The 27,479-nt window shown below is 46.6% G+C and overlaps 2 protein-coding genes across 7 annotated transcripts in view; one reads left to right on the plus strand and one right to left on the minus strand.

The window, feature by feature from the left end:
* The window catches only part of CCNI (cyclin I), a 30,349-nt gene extending 19,506 nt beyond the window's left edge, over positions 1 to 10,843 (plus strand). For 2 of the 3 annotated variants that reach the window (XM_032836248.1, XM_032836159.1), the window contains 5 exons: positions 466 to 594; positions 3,376 to 3,450; positions 3,606 to 3,746; positions 4,029 to 4,259; positions 10,139 to 10,843. In XM_032836248.1, the coding sequence (XP_032692139.1) occupies positions 466 to 594; positions 3,376 to 3,450; positions 3,606 to 3,746; positions 4,029 to 4,259; positions 10,139 to 10,588 (1,026 nt within the window). In that variant the 3' untranslated portion in view covers positions 10,589 to 10,843. The remainder of the gene's footprint in view (positions 1 to 465; positions 595 to 3,375; positions 3,451 to 3,605; positions 3,747 to 4,028; positions 4,260 to 10,138) is intronic. The other variant, XM_032836336.1, reaches the window with a different exon arrangement.
* Positions 10,844 to 16,756: 5,913 nt separating this feature from the next.
* The window catches only part of SEPTIN11 (septin 11), an 88,382-nt gene continuing 77,659 nt past the window's right edge, over positions 16,757 to 27,479 (minus strand). The window contains exons 8-10 of one of the 4 annotated variants that reach the window (XM_032836059.1): positions 26,264 to 26,396; positions 24,676 to 24,863; positions 16,757 to 16,913 (exon numbers count right to left, since the gene is read on the minus strand). In XM_032836059.1, the coding sequence (XP_032691950.1) occupies positions 16,910 to 16,913; positions 24,676 to 24,863; positions 26,264 to 26,396 (325 nt within the window). In that variant the 3' untranslated portion in view covers positions 16,757 to 16,909. Of the gene's footprint in view, positions 17,585 to 21,371; positions 21,596 to 24,549; positions 24,596 to 24,675; positions 24,864 to 26,263; positions 26,397 to 27,479 lie in introns of those variants that run through there. The other 3 variants (XM_032835984.1, XM_032835924.1, XM_032835833.1) reach the window with 3 other exon arrangements.

Raw genomic sequence — 27,479 nt, forward strand, 5'->3', positions numbered from 1 at the left:
TGCCTGGGTGGCTCAGTTGTTAGGCGTCTGCCTTCAGCTCAGGTCATGATCCCAGGGTCCTGGGATCGAGGCCCACATTGGGCTCCCTGCTCAGTGGGAAGCCTGCTTCTCCCTGTCCCTCTTCCCCTGCTTGTGTTCCTTCTCTCACTGTGTTTCTTTCTGTCAAATAAATAAATAAGATCTTAATAAATAAAATATAGGTATATGGTGAGATGACATTGTGAAGATTTTATTTAATAAACAGTAAGAGGTTATTGGATATTGATAAATTGCTTTGACCAGTACATAAAGTTTTATCTTCATTCATCTTAAGTTTGATAGATTTTGAGTAAACTTAAAACATTTTTAACATATAAACGTATTCCATAGCATTTGCTAACCTTTTAAGAGAGAATTCGCTCTTGATGATAACTTGGAACTTCACTTGTTCTTTTTTATTTTTATCTTTTAATTGTTCCCTTGCAGAATGTTTCTCCAGCCCAGAGAGATGAAGTGATTCAGTGGCTCGCCAAACTCAAGTACCAATTCAGCCTTCACCCAGAAACATTTGCTCTGGCTAGCAGTCTTTTGGACAGGTTTTTAGCTACTGTAAAGGTAAATATCTTAGGATACACTTAAACACAACCTCTTGTTTGAGGGTTTATGTACTAAACCAGGGGCAAGTAGTAAACATTCTAGAAAGTGACAAGGAGTGAAAAACCTTCTTGGACATGATCTGTGCCCCTGTAAGAAGGCATGATGTTTTCTGTTATTGCTGTACATTTTTAGAATTTGTTTTGAATCGTATTCTATAATTTTTTTTGCTACCAGTATTTATAACATGTACTTAATCTGTGAAGTTTTTGATTTCCTAATTTTAATACAAACCATATATCAGTTTAGTCATCTTTTAACACGTGGTATACTCTAGATGTTAGTTATGAACTAGACTAGAAAAGTATAATAAGCCTTTTACACATTTTTTTTCTGCCACTACTTAGTTATTGAATATTTACACTGTCGTTTTTTCGAAATATATAAATAATTTCCAGGGGCATACATTTGGAGTATAATAAAATGAACTAAGCATAAAATAAGTTTGGTATATTTTTGTTGAATGACAACATACAAAAAAATATGAGTAAGTTTTATATGGTTTTTGTTGGTATAGCATTGGTTGTATTATGTGAAATTAGTCATTGTAGACTCTCAATGGATTTAAATCAGAAAATTAGCATTTTTTAATGGCAAGGCATAAAAAAGTAGAAAAGCAATTTGTTTGTTGTCATTTGTATTCCTAAGAATATGTGTGCTAGGAGAACTGGGAATTCAGTCGTTACTAGGTATGAAAAATAGAAGTCAAAAAATTATGGAGTGGAAGAATTTGGATGGCCACTCAGTTATCTCTTATGTTTCACACTTGTATTGTTAAGAGACTTAAAGAACCCTAATTATAATGATACTAATTGCCTGAAATTTATGTTCTCTGACATGGCTGAATTTATCTCACTATCAAGTACCCCTCTCCCCCAGTCCTCTGACTATAGCTGACCTCCCTTTTGCGGAGAAAGATGAGTTTAGGCTTAGTGTCCTTTCTTGGTTTTTATGTTCTTCACAAATTATTAATGACCTTCTTGTATTTGCTGTCATAGAAGAGATTTTTACCTTATTAAACAGTTTAAACAGATTTGGGGAAGTTTCTGGATCAGATCGAAAATTGCCACGTATCTCATTTTTTTGTATTTCTTATTTAATGGGTCCTGTCATGTTATTAGCCTAAGATTCTCTTACTTAAATGGTTAATCTATATTGAAACAATACCTAAAGTGTATTCATAGTTTAAATAAAGGGACTTAAAGCAGACCATACAAGGCTGCAGCAGTGTCTAGAGCCTCAGTCCTAGCTATGCAGAGGGAAATGCTATGTAGCTCTTTAATAAAAGTTTGCACCCTGAGTCTGGCCCCAGAGCTACTGAAGCTGAATCTCTAGTTGGTAAGATCTGAATGTCTGTATTTAAAGAAGCAAAAACAAACTGCACAAATGACTTGATGTACATCCAGGAATTAGAACTACTCTTTGTTTAAAAAAAAAAAAAAATCACACTTGCTATTGGGATTCTTTTACTCTGGTGCCCTTGATTTAGTTGTATTACCTACGTGAGTGAGTTGTTAACGGTTGGGCTCTTCTTTGTAGTGAACTCTGATGACCTCAGGCATTTGACCTGTTATATACTTGGGGAAATCAGGGATCCTGGAACTGTTAGCTACAAATATCACTCGTGTGGTGTCCCTTAACTTCGGAGACATAATAGACATGACAGTATTTTTGGAAGTACTTTCTAAACCATAATGTCTGATTACTATTAATAATTATAAAAATATTGATAGTATTGAACCAGCTTTTTTTCATAGAGGCAGAGGACTAGAAGGTTCCTACACAGTATGCCACTTAACACTGAGGCGCAGTGGTTACTGGTGTGTTTATTAAATAAGTTAATCAAGGCCGCATCAGGTCATCAGAAGGGTTCCCTGATTTCACAAGAATGTAATATTTAAGTATAAAGTAAATATGGAAACAAGTTTTCTTTGTGTTATGTAACTTACCTCTGTATCAGTCAATGTAATTGGAGTTAATTGATCTGTTTACTTAAAACTGGATTCTGATGCTGGGTTTGGCAAACCCTTATTCTACCAATAAGGTAGAAAGTATTCCTGCCTTATCTTAGATAAGGAAAATAGGCAAATTCAAGCCCTCCTATGCACGTCAGACTCTTGAGAAAGTTACTTCCTCCTGCTGATGGATTCTATAGGAACGTAGGAGCCTTTCGTTCTCACCATAGAACTTGAATATATACTTGTTTTTGTGGACACTTAATTAGAAAATTTCTACTGCCCCGCTATCACCCTGTAGTTTTTTTTAAAGCATCTGGAATAGATTTATAGTCTTTTTTTTTTTTTTTTAATATTCTTGCTCTTTAATTCCCCTAACATCTAGTATGTTAATATTACTGGTGTGACAGTTAAAGCAAGTAAAACTAGCTTACAGAACACACACATGTACAGAGAGATCTTTAATTTTTGGAATTTTATTTATTTAATAAGTTGTCTTCTAAAATTAAGCTCTTCTCTGCTAGATGGAAATTTAACTTTGGCTGACTAGCATTGGTTGAACTTTGAACAATGTAGTATCTTAGTATTTTCATAGAATATGATTATGGCTAGGGTTGTGAAGTTAAAAGTTAGCCCTGGTCTTAGAAAGCAATAGGTGGGAATCAGATTAATTATTCCTTGGAATTTTAGCCATATTTGTCTCACATGCATAGCTAGTTTTAAAAAATAAAGTCTCTAACTTTTTGAAAATCACTGAAGTTGCTTTTTTCCTTCTTTGAAATTTTAGGCCCATCCAAAATACTTGAGTTGTATTGCAATCAGCTGTTTTTTCCTAGCTGCCAAGACTGTGGAGGAGGATGAGGTAAATATTTTCCTTTAAAATTTAGTTTTGTCTCTTTCTTGAAAATTTCTCTCCATTTATTAACTTGCTTTCTGTTTACCAGAACACAAATTGAAAATTAGTGTATTTTTTTTCCTCCCTCTTCACTCTGCCTCATTCCACTTTGCTTGGGACAGAGAATTCCAGTACTGAAGGTGTTGGCAAGAGACAGTTTCTGTGGATGTTCTTCATCTGAAATTCTGAGGATGGAGAGAATTATTCTGGATAAGTTGAACTGGGATCTTCACACAGCTACACCATTGGATTTTCTTCACATTGTAAATATACCTAATGTCTCTTAGTTTCCTGTTTGAATATGTAGTCTTAGTGACTTAGGAAAGTAGATTGCCCACTCATTTGTTGTGATTTTTAGAAAAAGAAAAATTAGAAATTAGGATATTATCCTCTGTCAAATTTCATGAAGCTAAAATTAAAAACTTAAGAAATTTGAGTCATTCCTAAGGTTACATCAATTTCTGTACATAATTTACCTAAAACTTTTAAGTAAAACTAGTATGATGTTCTTGTGATTTTTTTTTTTTTTTTTTTTTTTCCTCCAGTTTCACGCCATTGCAGTGTCAACTAGGCCTCAGTTACTTTTCAGTTTGCCAAGACTGAGCCCGTCTCAACATCTGGCCGTCCTTACCAAGCAACTCCTTCACTGTATGGCCTGCAACCAACTTCTGCAATTCAAAGGATCCATGCTTGCTCTGGCCATGGTTAGTTTGGAAATGGAGAAACTTCTTCCTGATTGGCTTCCTCTGACAATTGAGCTGCTTCAGAAAGCACAGGTAGGTGTCAGTCAAAGTAAGTGTTCCTTTCTGGCTGGGGTATGTACGGTTACTAGATGGTTATAAAGCTAAGAGACATGTCTAATCTCATAATGGCAAACCTCTTTGAAGAAAAGACAAGAGTAATATGCACTTGAAATTTATGGGCTAGGTGAACCTTTTTCTCTTACAAAGGTTAGAGCCTATCTTCTCTTCAACCCTTCTAGGTTACATATAAAGTTTTTGTAAGAATCTTGAGAAATTAGTAAGATTCTCTGTAATACATTGTCCTTTAGTTTTGTATGAAGAACCTTTCTACCACCATTTGTGCATTTCAACATAGTACTTCTATATTTCACTTATTTTGTAAAAGATAAAAAACATAAATGGCAAGAAGTTGCTTTTTAGACAAGCAAGTGATTTATTGTTGGCTAGAAAGTGAAGTATTTGTACTAGACTTGGGCAAGTAGAAGGTGTACTTTCTGTCTCGTAGTTCCTATTATTGCCTACGATTATTCCATCACTTTTATCTGCAAATTGGCGTAAAACATTAATAGGCCAGTTACATTTTTTATTAGCTATGCATATAAAATGTAGGAGTTTTAAGGGAGAAACTTCTCATTGAAATGGAAAGTTAGTAAAGGTGCTATATGTTACCATCTACTTTGGATAAGCTTATTGGTTCTATTCATGTCACCAAATAAAAATTAAGTTTACATCTGCTGCAGGACCATACTGTTCTGACACCTGAGTCCATAAAACACTTAGGAATCCACTTCGCCTTTATATGTCCCTATTTATTCTTATTTGGTGATAGTTCTTCTGATTTATTTTATCAGATTTTACTTAGAGAAAAGACCGTTAAATTCTGAGCTTAAGTAATTACATTTTATCATAAAAACTAATTTTAGCAAAGAGCTGTAGTTATTGAACTTACAAAACTTAGAATACTATAAAAGAAAAGTAGAATAATACTTGAATTTGGTGTAAGATATCTCATAGATATGAACTGTAAAAGTTAGCAGACATGTAAGTACCTCATACTGCCTCTCAGCTCGGAGAATTTCAGACCCTCGTCTGTGAGCAGAGAAGGATTGAGGGTCTTTTTATGAAAAGGTTGACAGATCAGAGCAATATATTAGCTAGAAGCCCATTCCTTTTCTCTGTGCTTTGTTCCACTGTTTTTAGTGGGGCTCGGCTTGCTCTGCATCCCTGGGACAGGCATAGGATGTTGGTAAGACAGACCGTTTCTCCCATACAAGAGAGATTTTCTTTTAATAGCATATTTAGATTGTTGTAATTGAGAAGTATTCCCATTGAAATAAATGCTATAGTGAAATTAAAATCCAGGAGATATATTTAGTGAGAATTTTTAGAAACTATCATAAACCACCATGTAAATACAACAATAGTGTGGCACAGGAAATTTACTTTCCTACCTACAGTGTTGTTATGTGAAGCTGAATATTAATCGTTTACATTAGACTGTGGAAATGGGGGAAGGGATATTCATAGAAATCTTCTACATTTCACTTTTCATTTTTTTATTGGAACAATTGACATGTTTAAATGTTCTGAGTTGGTCTCTGTGCCTGTTCCCAAAGCCAGTACAGAGAAAATGTGCTGTATGAAGTGTTATTTTCACGAAGAAAGGACAGACTTTGAGGCATAAATAATAAGATTGTCGTAACTAGCATTTGTATTCTGTAGCTTTGAGAATTTGTTCCCTACTATAAAAAAAATACTGGAGAGTATGCTTATTCTCTTTCATAAGTCTTTTGGTGTTTTGGTGCTGTAAGAATGTTCACTGAAATTTGTTCCCTTCTTATTGAGGGAGTATTACAGACTTAGAAGAAATCTTCTTAGAAATCAATTCATTTAACTGCTCTTTATTTTAAACCTGTAGTTCAGGGAACTTGGGGCTTTCTCAGAGACACACACAGGACTGCTTAGTAGAAAACCAGCGCTTTCCCATACACACCTTAAAGATTTAGTTTGGTGGTTTTCAGAGTTTCTTTGAGAACTAGAAAGCTTCCCTTGACTCTGGCAAAATCTTGTACACATAGAATCCCAGAATATGGTTCGGAAAGTAATACTTTCTGGCAGGTGTTTGGGGCAGAGATCTGTTGGGCGCCGCCTTAATCCACATGGCCTCTTGCCTCTGCAGGCTGTTTGGACATAGTGTGAAAACCAGCGTGCGGTTCTCGCACGAGCAGTTACGGTCCACAAACACTTAGTGAAAAATCTGTCATCTGGGCACTGGGGATACTGTGATTGTACAAAATGAAAAAAGATCTCTGGCCCATGTGGTATTCAAATTACAATAGAGAAGATAGTTAAAAACAAGATTGCAAACCTGGAGACTTGGTCTTAACAGTTCTTAAAAGACTGGGACTGATAGCTTGTGTGTGGCCCAGACCTGATGGGTCGTGAGTCTTCAAGGCCCAGGGCTGTTTTTGCTAAGTTACCTGCATTTGGGTAGCAGGGCCGGGTCGAATATCTTTGTCATTAGAAGTGTGGCGAGGCTGTACAGTATCAAATATTCCCCTGGATTCTCGGTTCTAGTACAGGAAATTTTTGCAGGGTTGTGGGGAGATGACGCCGGAATTACTTCGGACCTGTTTCCCAGCGTCCGTGCCGGACGTCTCATGCTGCGGGCGGCCGAGTACGGGGATGTTCGCGGTTGTGGTTGGCAAGACAAGCTTCCCTGCCGGCTGGCCGGCCCGCTCCGCTCCCGTGCTCCTGGGGGGCTGCCCCCGGGCCCTGTCCCTTCGTCCCTGGCCCGCCCTCTGCAGCTGCACTCGCTGTACTCCCGCTCCTCTTCCCGACCGACCGGCCCACCTCCGGACTCCGCGGACCGTGTCGCTTCCCCGGGCTCTCGCTGGCCGTCCGAGGGGCTGTTCTTGGCCGTGGCGTGGGTCGGAGCCAGAGGGCGGACTCACAGGAGCAGCAGGCCTCCCCGCCACGGCTCCCGGGTCTGGAGGGCGCCGAAGGTCAGGCGGCTGCTCCGGTGGTTTCAGTGCTTCGTGCTGTCTCACCTGGGGCCACTGGCACCTGTCGCCGATGTTCCCCTCTCCTGCGCCCGCTTCCCGTGCGTCCCCGGCGGGCCTGGCTGTCCCCGGCCTGCTGAGCCCCGTGACCGCGGCGGTGGGTGTTCTAGCCCGGCTTCCTTAAAAATGGTCACCGGCGCTCGGAATTGGGGAAATCGTCCCGAAAAATAACAATAACTGCCCTGTGGACACCTGCCGTGAGACTGGCTCTTTCGGTAGCGCTTCAGCCGAGCGCGGCGGTGTCGGGTCTGAGGTTGCTGCGGCGGCGCTTGCGGGGCGTTTCCTCCGCGTTTCCTCCGGCGGATCCTGGCGGGCCGCGCGCTCTGCTTAGAGCCACCTCAGGTGGCAGGTGAGGAGGGATGGCTTCGGGTGTGTGCTTGTGAACAAAGGGTTTAGGGCATGGAAGTAGAGCTCAGAGACCGGCTGTCGGTTGGAACGGCGTCTGGCTGGCTGGCTGCGACCTTCCCCGGAGCGGGCCCCTGAGCACCGCGTGTTTGAGCCGCGCCGCCGTGCGAGCCTGCGAGCCTGCGCCCTCTGCCTGGGGTTTCCTTAGTACTCTCTTCTCTGGCTGGATCCCGGGTACGGGGTACAGTGGCGTGTAAAAGGTTACGGTGTTGGTTAGTAGAGTTTCGGGGGGTTGAAAACGAGATTCGGATTTCCGACTGTGGGAGTCGGCGCCCCCAACCCGCCCCCGTGCTGCCCGGCCGGCCGCGGGGTAAGTCCCGTCGACTGTTGCACGGAGTCGCAGGGGCGTCGTCTCCCTTGACTCGAAATGCGCGTCGTTTTCAAACCAGGACCGTCTGTGTGAGCTCTTGCCGGCTCTGCTGTGGTGGTATGCCCGGGGACCAAGGCTTTGGGATATCACGATCCTTTCACTTTTCTAGGCCCCTGGTGTTAGTCATCTGCTAAGGAATAGTTTGTTAAAGTAGGTCCTTTGCAGAAGTGATTTTTATCCTCTAGCCTTTTCTTCTCTTCCCAATTTCTTTCATTTCTCTCATCTCCCTTTTGTCGGCTTCTTGAAGCATCGGCAAGGGTACCTAGCTCCTTAAAGAATTTTAAATAAAGCCCCGTCTCTCTTCTGTGTTTTTTGTTGCCCTGTTTTTAGCAAGGCTCAGCTTGTTCTCCACCCCTGGGACGCGATAAGCCCTCGCCTACAGTCCTAAGCTTAATAGCTGGGGACCATCTTTAAGTATTATAAATTCTTTTAGGGGAAGAAAAGAAATTCTAAGACTAGCTAGTAGTGTTTTACCCTTTGGGTGTTATCTAGTGTCTTTCAAACAAGGGAAAAAAACTAGTGAACCAAATGGTAGAAATTAAAAATGGGTCATTTTCGTATATTGTTTCTGACAATTTTAGGCATTTTAACATTTGTACCGTGACGATAATACCTGCCTTCCATTCTTCTTTCCACTGATACTTTCCTGGGTAACAAGGAATGAATATTTTAGAGATAAAAATAGACTCATGATCAAATGTGTTCATTGTTTTTGCAAATCATGCATATTTTCCTTTATTTTCTCTGTGGTATTGCAAATAGTAATGCTGTGTACTGTAGGTTGTATAGGTATGAATAAGATGTAAAGAAATGTCCTAAAATACTTATAAAATACACAAGACCAGAAAGTGATGTCTATGTAGGTTTTTTGGAGATGGAGGCATTTAGCCAGACCTGGAAGGGAATAGGTAATACAGTTTCAGCAGGTAGACATAGACAGGCCTGTTTGGCAGAAAGAGCACAATTTGGGATATGTCAGGAAATAAGGCTGAAAAAGGTTGGGGTCAGACTGTGGAGAGCCTTATACCAAGCTAAAGAGGTTAGCTTATTTCTGGTAGGCTTTGGGGTGCCGCTAAAATATTTGGATGCGGAGAAATGTATGTTGCTAGAGGAAGATGATTTTAACTGGAGCTGTAATTATAGGGAAAGTAGAACAGAGACTATCTGTACTCTAAAACAGGTAAGATTTTAAAGCCTTCCATGTGTAGTTATTGTGTTAGGAAAGAAACTTAGGAAATAAAGATGAATACAATACAGTACTTGTCTTTTGGTGGCTTATCGTCTATAAAGGAAAAGCTAAATGGTTAAGTAGATTATTTTAATACGATGTGGTATATGATGACAGGTTGAAATAGAAACAGATGGCCCTGGAATTTGAGTGTGGGGCCGGGAGGAGTCAAGGATGGCTTCAGGCAGGATACCTGAACTATCCTGAAAGGTAAGAAGGAATTAGTGAAACCTCCAAACAAAACAAAAACATTTCTTGTTAATGTTGTCAAGCCTGCTAACTTCTACAAAAACATAATTGTTTAAAAAGTTAAAAAGAACTTCTTAAAAGTTCTCATTTGCTACTTTAAAAACAAAACACTTAAATTGTTTTAAATTCTTAGCCAGATGGTGTTCCCCATCCCTTATTTAAATTTTTTCATGCCTCTGGTTTTTTCCCTAAATTCTTGATGAATTTTGTGTTTATCTGTTTGTCTTCCTGAAGAGATTAGAAGAGGCAGAGGGTGAGGTGAAGGGTTTTCTCCACAGAGGGAATTTGAACAAAAGTCGATGTTGGTTATGTACGGTGAACAAAAGAGAACCGTTTCTGTTTTCATGAAGATGTTCAGCATATAATTGCAAATACAGAATTTAAGCTCTGAAGCCTGACAGTAGAAGTACAGATTTGGACCCATTTCCTAAGATCAGGGGTAGGCTGGAGGGATGGAGGAGTTTCACGTAGGTGTGGGGAGAGGAGAGAAAGCTGGGGAGCACAGAGAGCCCAGGGAGGGAAAGCAGCCAGTGAAATGACAGAGCAGTCTGTATTCAGTAAACGAGCGACTTTGTGGTTTCTTTTCCTCCTGGCCCAGATGGATAGCTCCCAGCTGATCCACTGTCGGGAGCTCGTGGCACGTCACCTTTCCTCTCTGCAGTCTTCCCTGCCTCTCAATTCCGTGTATGTCTACCGGCCCCTCAAGCACACCCTGGGGACCTGTGACAAAGGAGTGTTCAGATTACAGCCCTCCTCTGTCCCAGGCCCAGATTTAGGTTTCTCCAAGGACGACAGCAAACCGGAAGTGCCGGTCAGAGGCGCAGCAGCCTTCTACCATCATCTCTCAGCGGCTGGGGGGTGCAAGCAGATGTCTGCCAAGCGCAAAGTGGAGGAGATGGAAGTGGATGACTTCTACGATGGCATCAAGCGGCTCTACAATGAAGACAGTGCGCCAGAGAACGTGGGTTCTGTCTGTGGCACTGATTTATCGAGGCAGGAGGGACATGTTTCCCCTTGTCCACCTTTGCAGCCAGTTTCTGTCATGTAACTTCGAGTGCAAACAAGGTAGACCACTCTGGGAACGGGACCGTGGGAAACCGGGAAAGGCTGTATGAAGGTGTGTACCTTAGCAGGCCAGTCAAAGTGAGCCAGAAAAAAACCCCATTTACTTGTGTGGCAGATGAGAATCAACATCATTTAAGCATTTAAAGACCCAAAAAAAGTGTAAAATTCAAAAGATCCAAATTTTTTTTAAAGTAAAAAAAAAATTTTGGAGTGTTTTGTCAGTTCCATCTTTTTCTCTACGTAACGGCGATTCCCCCATCTCAAAAGTGCTATTCAGTGTTTTCTTTAAAGTTCTAAAACTCCTAGCTGGCACACCCTGTCTCCAGCATCCTGATTTAATTTTTCTCATTTTTGCTTGCTTCTTTATTGAATACTTAATGAACTTTATGCATGTTGATCTACAGCCTGACTTCCACTGATTAGGAAACCCTCAAAATCATTTTTTAGCAATTTAGTGAATAAATTATTTCATTGTGACAGCCATGTTTAATCCATGATTCAGATTCATCCAGAAAGGGTACTGCAGAATTGCCCCATATGAGTGAGAGGTGGTAAAGAAAAAGGACTGGTATTACCACGTTGATTTTGTGTTTGTCTCCTTTCAGTTCGAGTTTGGAAACAAAATTACCGTTTTCATTTTTTGTTTATCTCAAATTGGAGCTTAAAAGTGGCATGTAATTAGGACACTCATAGATTTTTTGAAAGCATTTTTGACATTTGTATAAAAGAATTTGTGATAAAGTGAACTATCCAGATGCTCACCAAAGAAACATGGAACAATGAAGGTTTTAGTTTTTTTGTTTTTGGTAACTGATCCATTTTCACTCATTTGTAATCAGTAGGAGAGACTGTCTGGTTACCGGAGCAGCTCTGGGGTTGGGGTCTGTAACACATAATGACTGAATTCAGTGCCCTAGATTTCTGTTAAGCTATTCGTATTTTCCTGATCAGAGTTTTCGCCCTACCTGTCTTTCTCTCAGTGACTTCTGGACCCTGAACTCCCTGTGCAGGCTGAGGAAGGCATTGCGGTCAGAACCATGTACTGATGATAAAAGCCTCTGGTAGCAATAAAAGTTGTCCTGAAACCTCTGTATCTTTAACTTTTTTCTGCTTGCAAAGTGGTACTAGTTCCTGCTAGATGGCTGCTATTTCTACTACAGAAATGATACAAATCCCAAGTACATGCTCACAGAAAATCAAACATGAAAAGGGGATTTAATGACTGGGGGATGTAGGTTTTGACCTAAGAATTTTTCTTTTGTGTCCTTTTCTCACCTTCCACATAGTCCCTTTTCATCTGATGGAACGGTTGGTGAGAGCAGGCCAGTCTGGGCATCACCTCACAGACTGTTCCAAGATTTGGAAGCTTGACCTTTATGGGTAATTGTCCGGTGGCTCCTGATGCTCTGAAGGCCCGTCATTCCATGAAGCCTCCACAAAGGCAAGGGAATGAACTTGATGATCGGCCATAAATTATTCTCTCATCTTCCGTTTAACAGAAAAAGTGCACCCTCTGACTCTCGAAGGTCAGACCGGAGTGAAGCAGTAAGTCTTCATTCAGTTTACAAGACTGGTGCAAAGTTACCGGTGGAGAACACGGTATCTTTCCTACAGATGATTTACTGGTAGGAGGGGCCGGGGGAGGATTGAGAAGGGAGGGTGCTCCCACATCCCATTAAAAAGAAAAACGATTTGTTGGAAATGTTCCTGAACACAGCCTTTGGCCTGAGGTTAGCTAGAGCTTTGCTCCCCGCTCTGCCCAGCTGAGACTCAGCCTAGTAACCTTCACCGTGGAGGGAATGAAGACATTGGCGTCCACACCCTATGTAGCAGCACCACTTCTCTCCTGTGTTAGAAACGAGTGTGCGTGTGTCCTCCGTACTCTGCGTATCTGGATTTTCAAGCCTAATTTACTCATTCTGGAGTCCGTCATGTTTGAGCACAGCTGCCCAGGGCAGCCCAGCGGCCGTTCACTGGAGCGCGTGCATAAGCTGCTGCCTCTCGGGAACATGGTGACGAGCTCATCTTCATCTGTAGGGTAGTTTGTGCATTTTTCAGCTGGAAAGGGAAGGTCTTGTGTCCCCCGTTCTCACAACCATCCTGAAAGATTGTATCCCTCGTCTGCATTAGCAAGTTGAGGGTTAGAGGGTTGGAGGTCCAGTGCCGCACGGCCAGGAACTGTTAACAAGGCTCCATTTCTAACTCCAATTTACCCTTTATATTTGCTATCATGAAGTTTCCTAAGTTGTCACTTCTGAAGCCTGCAGAATTCTAGAACTTAGCCTTTAAACTGTTAAGAGGAGAAGGTCTCCCATCTATGCCCAGTATTATTGCCTTGAGCTTTGGCCACTAGATGGTGCTTCTCGGAAAATAAAGCATCTTTTTTAAGTTTCTGGGGAAAACTGAGTTCCTTAGGCTTACTGTGTGAGAACGAGCAGTTGAACATTTGTCTCTTGTTGCCAAACATTAACATCATTTGCAGTTAAAGTTCACGTCATTTAAGGCACGGGGGACTGTGTATCTGGGACTTGAAAAATGAGCAAGACTTGCCGTGGTCTGGGGCAGATTGTGTCCAGACAGTTCTCTTATGAAGAACAAAAACAACTGGTTTTGCAAAACTAATTTTTCTGAGTTGTCTAGCCCTGCGTAATAACCTAGAAATGCAACTGAGAAGATTTTGTCCCCAAGTTCCCAAACCTTGCTGCTTTCAGTTTGAGTTGGATTTGACCAAATTCATTAACAGATAAAAGTATAGGCTTAGCATAGGTTTTATCAAGGAACTAGCAGTTTTCACTCACCATAATGAGTTTAGTGATTTTTATGATGTACTGGTATGCCACAGACCAATGGGTAGGTCAGAGACCTCCCTCTTGCCATCTCTGGATTATTGAAAAGGCGTAATAAGAGGTAACCAAGGATGTCTTAGCAGAGAAATTTGGAGAAAGTTCACAACTCGTTTTTTAGTTCCCAGGAACTTCTGAGTTAAGATAAAATGGTAAAAACCTCCCCCTTTCTCTTGACTATATGATACAATCTTCCTAGCGTGTCAAATGGTAGAATTGATGTGTGTTACACAACAGTAGGGTAGTAGAAGAGTAGAGGCCCAGTGAACTGGTTTCTCATTTCCCTGAAACTGCTGCTTTTGTTAGGTGAGGGGACACTCTAGAATGAAGGGCAACCGTAAGCAACCACGGAAAAGGAATTTGGGCAAGGTGGGAGAGGGCTTCTGCTTTTCAGAATACTATCGGTCTTTAGCAATTTAGCATAGAAAGGGCTTACCTTTTCTTTTGCTCCCCACATCTGCTGTGTACATGAGGAATACAGAGACAAGTGCGACTCGTGGTGTGTGGCTACATCCCCAGCATCCAGTGTAGGCCTGGGACCGCACGGGGAACAAAGTATTTGGAAAGGGAGAAGAGAAGGGGGTGGGGAAGGTGCACAGATGGACGGAAATAAGGGGCAAGGAGAGCTGGCATGGCACCTTCACAGTCTGGAAACGCTGCACGGAGAATGCTCCGTCGAGCCGAAGTCTAGCATGTTACTCTGCACTCCCTTCCCCATACACTCGTGTGTGTGTGTGCGCGCGCCGCACGCGCACGTCTATGATCTGTGCCTTAACAGTGTTCCACTGACGCCGAAAGATCTCTTTGTGTACAGCTACTTACCAGCATAGGACGGCTGGGAAGGGAGGGGAATGGCTACATAGGCTCCCAGTTAGTCTTTTCAAATAAACACATTAAATCGCTTCTCCAGCCAGGGCAGTTTCAGCTACTTGCTAGAAACTGATCCGAAAGCCTCAAACACAGGGTCTTCAAGTGAGCCACACTGACATCCCTACCAGTCTCCAGAGCGGGAAGAGGACGGGCCTCTGCAAAGCGGACGGTTCTGTGTAGAAGCATCACTTACATACAGTGAGAATTACGTACTGACTTTTTCAGATTCCAGAACTGTTTACTTAAAAGCTGGGCCAACTGGCAAAAACCATCATTAACTAAGAGGCAAGTTTCATGTTCTAGATATGTTGATTGGGGGTGGGGGGAGTTTGGCCCAACATATTGGGAAGATGACCTAACTGTTTTCTGCCCACCAGCTCAGCAAATACAGACTCAGAAGATCTTTATACACGTGCTGTGCCAACCTCAAGTAGGTGGTGTAGACTACACCTGTCACAAGCGATAAGGCAGTCTATATCTGAAAGTCAGGTAATACCTATTAAAAGACTGAATGCAAACTAAAAAGCCCATTCCCCATGGACACTGGGCCAGATGACTCCGTTCTTGCTTTGCTTTTCTACTCTACAACCCAGCTTGGGATGAGTGGATCATTAGTAGTGATGGTCAGCCCTGGGATGGCTTTACAGCTCTTAACTGGTGAGCCGGGACGAGAACTGGAGAACTTAGCAGCTTTATCAACACTTGAGAGAGGGAACTCCCCAAAGTAAAATGCCAAATCAACGGGGAGGACAGTGCACTTGACCAGTGGTGTCCGTGGTCAGCCTTCCCTAGGGAGCTGAACAGAGGCCCCGTGCTTACAGTAACCTGTTCCCCATACTACCTCGAACCTGTCCCAAACGGGAGAATAAAAGGGAACGGCAACAACAGGCTACACATTTCTCTACTTTAAAAAAAAAAAAAGTGCCTGATTTGATTTTTAAATACTGCTCAAAAGATGTCTTTACAACCTCATGCAGAATTTGTTTTTAAATGAGTGATGGGGTTAAGTTCATATTAAAATACTAACAATCTGGGGCACCTGGGTGGCTCATTGGGTTAAGCCTCTGCCTTCGGCTCAGGTCGTGATCTCAGGGTCCTGGGATCGAGCCCCGCATCAGGCTCTCTGCTCAGCAGGGAGCCTGCTTCCACCCCTCTCTGTCTGCCTCTCTCCCTACTTGTGAGCTCGCTCTCTGTCAAATAAATAAAATCTTTAAAAAACAAAAAATAAAATACTAACAATCCAATTATTGTACTTAGTGCTTACAGTGTTTTCACACAAAAGGTTGGTTGTGTTTGACTTAAAAAGCAGATGTCATGCTCTGGCATCAGTTAAAGAGTTGGTACCCACCCATCCACCACAAAGCCACTGGTGACGAGACCAGCAGATTTCTACCTTTATGGATTATAATGTAACATGGCAGAGGGGGGGTGGCTCTGGACTTTTCTATTTTGAGCATTTAATGGCTCGGATGAACCTGACTTTATTACATTTAATTAGTTTCTTTCTAAGAAAGCCTCTTGCCAGCATGCGCATCCAATTGCCCTAAATGACCTCTCCAAGAAGTAAGGGACTGAAGAGACGGGAACCGGTGCTCTATGGCTCCATCCCACCTGCCAGCAGAAGCCTGCGCTACCAGTCTCCAGCAGAGCGAACACTCCTGGGGATCTCTACCAAACACGACCTTCCTAATCTGGGGCTGCAAAATGATGGAAATAAGCGAAGACTATCGACGAGTAATAAAATTATAAAGTAACTTAAAATGCACGTTCATGCTCTAAAATAGAGCTGAATTTGAAAGTCCCTTGATGATGAAAAGTGCCCCTAAGAGGTGACTGCTAACAAAGTGACAATGGCCCTTCATCTCCAGCCCCTCACAAAAGCGTCAGCGTTAGGAATCACAGCCTACACTGCCAGAGTGTGTGTACCTACGCTGGGTGTATTTTAAGTGAATCCCAGTGAATTTTTTTTTATTTTTTTCCCACAGCCATGGTACAGAAAGCCACCCGGGGAACTGAGAAGACTGGGGGTCAGAACCATCGTAACGATGCTACAGTCGGGGAGGGGCTGTATACGTCCCTGGGGTTTGTTCCCACGGCCCAGCATACAAACAGTCTGGAAACAAGGCAAAGCACAGCTTCACAATAAATAAAAAGGGATGGGCCAGAAAGTTATTTAACGTGGCTTTAAGTATAAATTGAGCCCTAGAGGCAGAAAAGTCCTCGACCTAACACTGACACATTTTAAACACGATTAAGACTTGTAGGTCAAAACCCCAGTGACACCCGAGGGGTTTTCGTGGTTGTATCTGAGATCAGCAGAGATTCTTAAACAGAATTCTGTGACTTAAACTTCACTTAGATTTCCCCTTGAACTTAAAACTGGCATAATTTTGATACCAAACTCAGTTCGAATAACCAATACATAAAACAGAACTGGCTAACTGGAAAATTTTTTTTTTCAAAAACAGAATCCCAAACCGAAAACAACTTATATAAGGGATGCAGGTCACAGAAAAAGAGTGAAATCAAACAACAGTGGTTCCTGAATTTAAAGGAAGGATGCCCACTTCTCTCTCTCAAGAGGCAGATGGTCAGCTGAAAAATAAAAACATTGCATCAATAGAACACTCCAAATAAAAAAATTGTAGCCATCTCTGTTCATGCAATATCAAAAGTTGAAAAAAAAAAATCCCAAACTCCAAAACAACCCATAAAAACTAACAAAAGGAAGGAGGATGTTGCCCAGCTCTTATGGCCTGATTGATGGCTGAGGGTCCCGCTGGGGCTGTTCAGAAGGTCGCTCACGGGACAGAGAGGTCTGGAGTTAACATGAGATCGAGTTTGTGGGCCCTGGAGGTGCTGACCAGCCCAGGGTAGGGTACGTGCCGTCTTCAGTCCGTGAGTTCTCAGATCGGCAGCTTCAAGAACATGACAGCTACGCGACAGGATCCCAACACACGGCTACCTTGGGTCTTGGCCCACGTTCTCTTTTCCACTCAATTTCCTTGTGAGTGTTATTAAGTATTACCGTTTTGGGTAGTGACAAGTCACTTTGGTAACCACTGCGGGCAGCGGTTGGTAAACAGACATGGACAAGAACAAACAGCGACGCGTGTTTGACCCGGACTTTAAAAGAACAGGAAGCGACGGTGGAAATGAGGTAACTCTTCCCCGACACGTGAACACACAGCTCCTGCTCGTCTAATGCTCTATGTCCATTAGGAGAGAGGAGGGCTTGTCAACAGGATGGTTACATAAAGAAGAAGCTACAGAAGAGAAAAGAGAAAGATTCAGATTCAAATTTGATTCTTAAAAGCTGAAAAAAAGGGGGGCGGGGGCTTCTCTACAACAGCTGGGAAGGGCGGTGGTGCGTCAGCTTAAGGGCTCACTATTGTGAGCAGCCCCGGCAACGCCGACACCAGGGGCCGGGCAGGGGCAGGGGCCGGGGACGACAGTGTGGACAGAAGGGGATGGGGGAGGGAGGGAGGCAGCGACCACACGTGAGGGACAGGACACCACAAGGCAATGATTTCGGAGAAGGTGCTGCTGCCCGGATGGGAGCGTCTGAAACCCAGCAGACAAGGCAGGAAAGCACGAGACTCTTTCATTCCTCTTTCTTTTATCCAATACGAGTCGCGTGTACATACGCATATCAAACACGGACTGAAAAGAACTCACAAAAGGGCACACATTGTTTGGGTAAAAATATATTTTCGCCCACTTCGTGTCTTGGCACTAGTGATATATGCATAGATTACCTGCGCATCACTCTCCTACCTTAACAGACACCAAATTACTGAGCATGGTTGCTACGTGACTACTTTCGTACTTAAAAAATGGTATACTTCATATCAATACAGTTATTTTAGTTTTTAAAAAAGACAAGTGTCTAACATGCAGCTTACACATACGACAATTCTGCATTAACACCAAAAGTAGATTACATAACACTTTTAGAAACACATTGGTTATTTTCAAACAGCAAAATGACAGTGATCTACAACTACAGTTTAAGGCATATCAGCATATTTTAAAATTAAGAAATAGACAAAGTTCTAATGCTGTTCACAGCTTTTCATTTATTTAAAAAATTCCCTTCATACCTACATACAATCTAGACTTTGTAGGTCATAGTTTCCACTAAAGAGTCATCACATATAGATCCTGTCAGTGGAACCAAGACTTTCTGGAAGCTGAGACTTGACGATTTCAGACACTTGCAAATGGCAAAGCAGAGGGATCTAAAAGGACGGGTTTGGAAGGACCACACGAGACACAGTACGACACGGGTCGGTAATAGCTGAAACTGCAACACTTATGGGTATGTCAGAAAGTGAAGAAACCCAGTCTGTCCGTTTGAGGTGCACGAGATATGGAGAATAAGTGTTATTGCTGGTGAGATTACAAAGCAGAGAAGGAAGACAATAAGGAACCTGTGCCCAGCGTGACCTTAAATGTTCCCCTGGTTCAGATGCCCTTTCTGGACAAAACTCTGACCAATTAATGAGGAGCCTAAGCTGGGAAAACAAAGTCCCTAACTGCCAGGAAATTCTCATAAGTGCTTTTCCATCATTCTACTGCACATACAACCATTACACGGACCTAAAATCCAAAAGCAATGGTCATTGTGGCTGAACAGAAGATATGGGGAGAGGCCCCGGGAGTTGTCTAGCAAAAAAAAAAAAAGTGTGTTCACTGCCAGCAGTCAGCGGGAGGGAAAGACCATTAAACCAAGATCTTCAAAAAATTAAGCAACCTAACATAAAAAATATTTCCCTCTTGGTTTTCTCCAAAGGAAGGTGGTCATTTCTTATTCTAGTTTTACTCCATAGTCAGAACCAAGGACCTTCTGTAATGTCCAGTGATGCCCACAGGCTGTGCGAAATGCAGCCTGCAACAATAACTTCTGACTTCCACGTGGCATCAAGGAAAAGCTAAATTTGTATTTACTGTGGGGAAGGTACAAATGTGGCTATTTTAAATATATTTAGTGTTTCCTTTTTTTCTTAATAAAGGCTACTCTAACCTTCCCTACCTCCCTCCAGAAAGGGGGGGGGGAGTCCATCTATCCCATTTGCTTCTCTAATTTCAAAAAGTCAGAAAGATCTCCAGGTTTTCTTAGTGCCGTACTTACATGCAGAGGCGAAAGCACATCCAATTAGATTTGAGGGGTCATTTACTCCGTGCAGAGCCAAGGACTACTGTGAAGAAAGGCACAGACACAGAAAGAAGAGAAGGGCAGCAACAACCAACCCAACAGGGCCAGGGAGCGGGGCAGAGAGTTTAGAAACAACGTTGGTTTTTGTTTGTTTTTAAAAAGGGAGAGCGAGCTTCTAGAACTTTCTTTTGACTTTTTATTCCCTGACTCTCCATGTGGTTTATTGTGTTGTGACAATTTTCATGGGGGAATCAATCCATCAGCAATCTTGGGATCAAAGTCCGCTGGATGCCTTTCGCAGCGGGGCTCACTTTCGAGAAAAGGCTTTAGCGCTGCATTAAAAATGGTCATTTTGAGGGGACCATTTTCAGAACCGAGAAGCGTATTTTGTTAGAAGGCACAGAAACGCTCACACACAAGCAGCAGCCGGAGCACACAACACAGGAGTCAGGCCTCAGCGCGGCCGCAGCCAGGTCAGCCTCGGCGCAGAGGACGTGCCCAGCAGCCGGGCGCGCGACAAGCACGACGACAGCACGAGGCCAGGGGCTCCCACCCCGGCCTTCGTGCCGCCATCGCGGTCCCAGCCCGCGGCTCCGAGCCAGGCCCGGCTCAGCCTTCAGCGGAACCGAATGCGGACTTTGGCTAAGGGCGGACCTGGGTCCGGGGAGACCCTCACTTCCTTCCCCTGAGCGTGTGGTTAAGCATGAGGAGAAGGAATGAAACTACTGGAAGCAACCAGAGACTCGTGACAATGACCACAGAGGGTGCGTGTGGGTCCGGGGATCACAGTGTGTCTGTCCCCTTTACGCAGCGTGTGGCCGGCAGGGGCCGGAGGAAGCGGGGGTGGCTCAGGGCAGCAGCCGCGTGAGGACCCGCAGCCCCCGGGCTGTCAGCAGCGGGGCAGACCGGGGAGACAAGGGACAAGCCCCCAAAGGAGCGGTACAGGCGGGGACACACGCCCCCTCTCTCCGAGTGTGGTTTGGGATCTGCGTGGCCTGCCCGGGCGGCCCTGACCCTTGAGGCCACGGCCACGGGTGCCGCCGCAGCGTGGGGACAGGGGGAGGAGACCCTTGGGGACAGCCGGACCTGAAACCCCAGCCCTTCTTCCTCTGCGCCCCTGGAACGGGCAAGGCCCCCAGAAGTGGGGCTGCAGAGGACACCAGCTGGTCACAGACTTTCTACCTGCCTTGGCCCCGCAGTTTTCTCCTCCCGACGAGGGCGCAGCGCGACCAGCAGCGAGCCCCGAGCCCCGGGCCGGCCCCGCACGGAGTCCCAAGACGGCCCCGCCTCGGACAGGGTGAGCGCCGCTTGCTGCGAGCGCGGGAGGCCGTGGGAGCCCGTCCTCCCGCGGACGCAGCTTCTGGCCACGTTCCACTACCTGACCCTGCAGATCCCCGACCGGGACACGGTCAAGGTAGCGCTGATAAAAGGGAAGACAATGCGCTATCTCATTGTGGTCCAACTTGGCCAAGATTGGAGAGGGGGGATTGGACACGTGTTTAAAGCCGTAAGAGGGGATGGTCTGAAGAGAGCCCAGCACGGGTCCAATAATGTTATCGTAATAATGAGAATCCCATGCAGGTGTGACAGTCCTGACAGCCGGCCCCTGTTCCACCTGTGCAGGAGGCCACCTCGGCTGGGGCGGGATGGAGGAGGGGCAGAGTGGGTCACGGGCTCCTGCCACCGGGGGGTGAGGAATGGAGAAGAGCAAACAGCCGTCACGGGCATCGGGACGAGCGCTCAGCTGCTGAGGCGGTGACGAGTTCTCCCGACAGACGTACACGGAGCCAGCGACCCGCCGGCCCCCGGTCCCAAGCGGCACACAAGCAACAGGCATGCTTCCCGCCGCTCGGAACAGGCATAAAAGGCAAATCATTGACTTTCCAGAAACAAAGTCCAGCGGCACACAGCTTTTGGTGTCATTCTCTTGTTCTGTCATTTTCCGCTACCCAACAGCATTCAGCAAAATGAGTTAATAGTTACTGGTGTCTGGGGAAGGGTAAAAAAAAAAATAACGAAATAAAACAAAAGGACACAGATGGCAGAGATACAATATTACTGCAAAAGCAGGTGAATGCGGGACCGTCCTTGGCTTGCCAGGCTTTATGTGAAGCTTGCACTGCAAGTTAAAAAACAAAACAAAAAAGTTAGAAATAATAATAAATAAAAAAGAAAGGAAAATTAGGAGCGCCAGCACCAGCATTCGGTGATGGTGAATGCTCATGCAATGATTATGGAACTGACAGAAATTAAAACCACGCATCAGAGGAAGCTATTCTACAGGACAAGCAAAAGCAACATTTTAATACTGAATTAAAGAACACACGGTTAGTTTCCATTTGCATGTAATTGAGAGTTTAGGAGTGACTTCTTGAAGCCACTCCATGTTGTATGGAAGGTTTTCTTTTTCTCAAGTAACACAGAACGTTATCTACTAATTCGGCTTCCCCTCGGCGCTGAAGAGAAGCGCATCGTTCTGTGTCTGGGCGGTTGGAGTCAGAGAATAAATCTGCAGCACCATCTCTGAGCCGTTGACTCGGGGACTGGCGTGCAGGGGACGGGGACGGGCCACGCATGCACTTGGGAAGGGGAAGCAGGACCGGCACTCGGTGGTGGTGGCCGCAGCGCTGGGGGCAGAGCACGACACCGTCCCCGAGAGCCACTGCGTAACCTGTCGTTCTCGGATGCCAGCGACCGTTTGTAAATGATGGATTTTAAAACCTTCTTTCCGGGTGGATGAAACGTCACCACCCAGGCCTCCTGGCAACGGCAGTGGTGCCAAGTTTTCCAAATGGAGGAACGCGGTCCGCTGAAGACCTCACCCTGGGCAGCGCCGGCTGGGGAGGACGGGAGGTGCCCCCGGTCTGCTCTACTCTGTTACCTTAGGAAATGTGGGCTCTCGTGCCACCACAGGCCAAGAAGTATAAAGCCTTACGTATGTTAAAAAGGGGGCGCATCCCCAGAAGAGCAAAACAGAATTTGAAACTATTAGAAACACGGAGTTAATTTTCAAGGTGGAAGCATAGCAAGTGAACAAGTGAGCATCTCTTTCTAGAACAATTTTCTCCCCGCAACAAAGCTAGCTCTGAAGGGGCGCGCAGGGGACCCCGGCATCGCCTCCGGCCACGGGAGAACACGCAGTCTCCCATTCATCTCCAAAGTGCCGCTCCGGTGACCGTCTTCCTGTGTCCTCTCCAGCCCAAACTGCCCCCGGACCCTCGGGGCGGGGCGGGGGTCCTTTCACCTCCACACCCAGGCCTCCAACTGGCAGCTGCCTTCGCGTTCAGATGGGGAAGTTGTAGAAAAGGTTAAGAACCTACCCCAAAAGTATGTGCCACTGGTACGAAATCTGGTCACTGCTGTGCACCAGATGAAGTCTAATTCTAGTACTAATACAAGAGAATGTATAAATAAGGCTAAAATAGAATTTACACATATTTTGTGTGAACTTGAAAGGCATTACACAACGCTAAGGCCCAAGGTTGGGATGAAAATAACCTAAAATGATTGCAAGGGCAAGGAGAAACCTCCCTCCCCGGAAAGTCGGTCCCTACACAGACTGTTGTCCAACGGAGGCACAGTGCGGAGCAGCTCATGTGGCTTGTGTGGCTTCAAGGCACGTCCAGGGCGCGGGGCATCTCCTCAGAACGTTGCTGGTCTTTTAAAAAGATCTTAGAAGACGTGTACCTTTATGCACACGAGTGCTTCAGGGTAAGAAAAACCTGACTCTGGGTCTCCTAAGCCGTGAGTCAGCAGCTTTCTGGTTCATCCATCCCTACGGATGTGGACCCACACGTGCGCGCACCTACTCACACACACACTCACACTCACACTCACACACACATGCACACTCGCACACACGCTATCCTGGGTGAGTTCGGGTCAACAGAGGAACGAGGCCCGTGACTTCCCGGCCGTCTGCACCGGAGGAGCCGGAGTCGCCGGCCGCGCGGGACCGACCCAGCGAGTGGCCGCGGCTCCCCCGCGCGCACAGCACCGGACGCTCTCCGGGACGGGGTTACCGGGCGGGCAGCGGTTCCGCTCAGACTTAGTCCGGCCTCGGGTTCCAGCCCCCGGCGGGCTCCATCACTCGCGTCTGGACCGACGCCGTCGACCTCGCGGCGCGCTTCGCGCACGACTTTCCGTGGCCGAGATCGCGCCTCCCTCTTCGCCGTCTTCACGCGTGTCCTGCCGGCTCAGCGCTCGCGACGTCCGGGTGCGTGAGGTGCGTGTAAAACGCCCGCGCGCCGCGTGCGAGAGCATCGGGACATCTGACGGCGCCCGTCGGGGCGCGCGTGCTCGCGGGGAGCGGGGGCCCCGCCGCGCGCACCCGCTCCGGGCCGCTCGGCTGCGGCCTCGCCCGCCCCGCGCCCAGCGGCTCCCCAGCGCGTCCCCTACAACCCGGAACCTGGCCCCGGAGGGTCCGCACTAAGAGCCCCGACACCCGCCCGGGGCTGCCGCGGCGCCTGGGTTGGCCGACCGGGAAGGCTCGTCCCGCCCCGCGCCCGCCGCCAAGCCGGCCGCGACGGTGCCGACCCGCGGGCGCGAGAGGCCGAGGCCGGCCCGCGCCCCCGCGGGACCCAGGCGGCCGCCACCGCCGCCGCGACAGAAGCGGCGGCCCAGAGAGAGGACCTGCCCCGTGGGCACGTGAAACCGAGGCTGTGTCAGATACTCTCCCGCGTGCTCTGAGGATGGGGGCGGGGGGCGTCGCAACGGGAAGGCGTGCGGATCCTCGGTTCACCAGCTTGTGGCACTTAGGGGAAACGAGGTGGCCCTAGCCGTCTGTCCCAGTCTTCCCCTTTGGAAACAAGACTCCGTGACGGGCTATCAAGCCGCGCCACAGAAGAGAACGACCTTAACCACCGTCCATCGAGTCTCGAGGCCTGTCTCCAGGGAGCCCTGCAGAGAAACAGACCGTCTTCTCCTGTCCTCGCGCTGGTGCAGAAGACGCCGCTGGGGACGGCAGGTTCCTCCAGCCCCGGCCGCGTGGCCCTGCGGTCCAGTTTTACACATTACGTTTGTGCGCCCTTTACGAACACTTTAGAAACCTGTACCATCTCCCCTGCACTGTAGAGAACAGACTTGCTTTTATCTTTCTGGTAACAGACCAGCTTCCAGTCTGGAAATGGGAAAAGCGGAAACATGCAAGAGGAGTAAATTGTTAAGAGGGCCCCGAAGCGTGGGGGGACACCCGCTTACTTTTTCTTATCCTTGTCCTTCTTGGTTTGCTGGGCCCCAGACTGCTGCGCCTGGGACTGCAGGAGCTGAGCGGCCGCCTTCTTCTTCTGGAAGTTGCTCACCTCCTCCTCCAGCTCCTTCTTCTTGTCCTCCACCTTCTTCTTCTCTTCCTGGTGGGTCCGCTTCAGGAGGTCAAACTTCTCATGGAGCTGGACAGGAAAAGAGGGGGTTGAGCTGGGTGAGGGGAGTGATGGGTACGGCGGGAGGCCACGTGCATCTGTTCAAAAACAAAGGACGCTCCGTGTTGCTGCACCTGCGATGGAAGCGCCGTCTTGCACTGCCGGTGGGGGGCCGGGGGAGGCAGCCCGGGGGGGCAGAGAGCAGCCCTCCAAGCCCTACGACGTGCCCTTCAGACTTGGACACCAGCACACTGAAGGGAATCCTGTTCGTTCTTACTGATAATAAAATACATGGTCACTGCAAGAAGCATAAAGAAGAAAAAAATTATCCACGCTCTGAAGTAGCAATTTACCCAAGTGGTAAGAGTAGTTCTGGATTTCTGGTCCTTTTTCAAAGTGTGTAATATACACTTACTTACAGACACACACAGTGATGCAGAGACCACAGGCTACTGGAATAGTAAGAATCTGTTAGAGGGGGTTTCTGGCAAATTCCTTCACAAATCGAATTTAGAAAATTATCACGAGGCAGAAACAAAAGCAACAAGGAAGGGAGGGAGGAAGGACAGAAAGAAGAAAAAAGCTCTTACTAGGTAACTGTAGATTTCTATCCGGCTTCCGTTTTGTACCTATAGCCAACAACAAGCCAGGATCAACTTTGCTCCTCGGCAAAACTATACCGAGGGCTTAGCTACTTTAACAGCCACTGAAGTTCAGTTGTCTTGATAAAGATTACTTTAAAGGGAGCGATGAGGAAACCGTGCAGACAATTTGGAAATGTACAAGCTCGAGATACTCCTGATCTGCCGGCGGAGACAGGGAGATTGTCGTCTCCCCCCACCCGCCCCCGTCTCGGTGGGATGCGTGCCACAGCGGAAATCCGTGCGAACTTCCAGGAGGTGGTTAACGGGGCCTGGTCACAGGCAATGACACAGAGTCTAGAGGACCTGGAGCAGCGAGTGTGAGCCCGTCCAGGAAGAGGCCCACAGCCAGACGGGGCGCGCGGAGACTGTCACCCAGCAGGGGCGACCCGGGGCCCCTCCACGGCTTGGCTCACCGAGTTGGCGGACAGACTATAATAATGGTCCCAGAATCCCAACTCTTATGTTGCAAGACTTAAAACTGAGGAAATACAGAGCTACAGAGAACACGGGACCTCACCTGGAGACCTAAGGTCTAGTTTCAGCTGCGCTACATACTAGGTTATGTGACTGCAGAGATCATCTAACCTCCAGGCCTCAGTTTTATCATCTGAAAAATGGGGCTAAGAACACCTGACCGGCACTTCCTCGCCACGTCCGTCTGCTGTTCGTGTGCTAAGACACATGCGGAGAGCACGCAGGAGCGCACGGGGTTCTGCAAACCGGGACGAGTCCGTCACACAGCTCGCTGACCTGGCCCCGCCCCGAGGAAACAGGCCTAGGGCTTACCTCTTTCTCTGCCTCTTTAAGTTCCGCCTCCTTCTCCTTCACTCTCATCACAAACATCTGCCTCATCTCTTCTTCTTTCTTCTGAAGTTCTCCCAGAAATTCGTTCCTTTTCGCTTCGTAGGTCTCCTGAAGACTGTCCAAAAGCCACAAACCAAGGACAGTGTTGAGAAGTTGAACAGGAAATTTCAGCTCATGTAATTCCTACTCGTTGCTTCCCAAAAAAATAGATCAGTGGATTAGAGCCTCTGCCTTCCGCTCAGGTCATGATCTCAGGGTCCTGGGATCGAGCCCCGCATCGGGCTCTCTGCTCAGCGGGGAGCCTGCTTCCCCCTCTCTCTCTGCCTGCCTCTCTGCCTACTTGTGATCTCTGTCAAATAAATAAAATCTTAAAAAAAAAAATAGATAAGGCTGCCACCTCCTGTATTAAAGGACACATAACGTGGCACACTCCATCCTCCTTTCAGTCACGCAGTGAGGACAAAGACTAGCGCACGGAGAACCGGAGCCGAGTCAGCGGCGCGATCCGGCTCTCCACGGGTGACTCTCTGGCCACGCTTCCCCCGAGTGTCTTCGCAGAGGCGACGCCTGGGCTGGGCTGGCCCATAGGTCCCAGATCGGCCAACAAGGCAGGCACCAAGCAAGAGGCAGAGTTTTAGGGCATGAAGGCCGCACAGCGTGGCAGAGAGCACGCACCGGCACTGGAACCGCCGAGCAGGGTCTGGACTCGGGCCGCAGCAGCTCAGCGGCCGGTCCGGGGAAGGGCTCCGTCCCTAGGCCTCAACATCGTCTGTAAGAGGCGGATACAGTGGCACTTACCTCCTCCGGACAGGATCATGGGAGTGACAGGGGCCAAGCGGGGACAGCACTGGACACACCATCAGGGGCAAACACTACCCTTCTCCCACGCACCCCCCTCCACTCCCCAATTCAGAAAACGATGCCGTGACCCATCTAAAGAGACAACCGTCTATCTACAGATATTACAGAAAACTGCTACTTTTCAAGTTCTATTACCAACGGTAAACCGAGCAGGCAGGAGTTTTATTTTTATCTGAAGCCTCACCCTCCTCCTGAAGAGCTACAGAACTTTGAGCCCCGTATTTTGAACTGAATGCCAGACTCGGCTCTATCTCTACGTCAGAGCAGATATGCAGACGGAAAAGCCGCTTTTGGTAACACAAGTTAAGGAAACACGCCCCCATCCCCACACCTGCAC

Source organism: Lontra canadensis, unplaced genomic scaffold, assembly GCF_010015895.1.
Source record: "Lontra canadensis isolate GAN:19392208 unplaced genomic scaffold, GSC_riverotter_1.0 scaffold1, whole genome shotgun sequence".
Lineage (NCBI taxonomy): Eukaryota > Metazoa > Chordata > Mammalia > Carnivora > Mustelidae > Lontra > Lontra canadensis.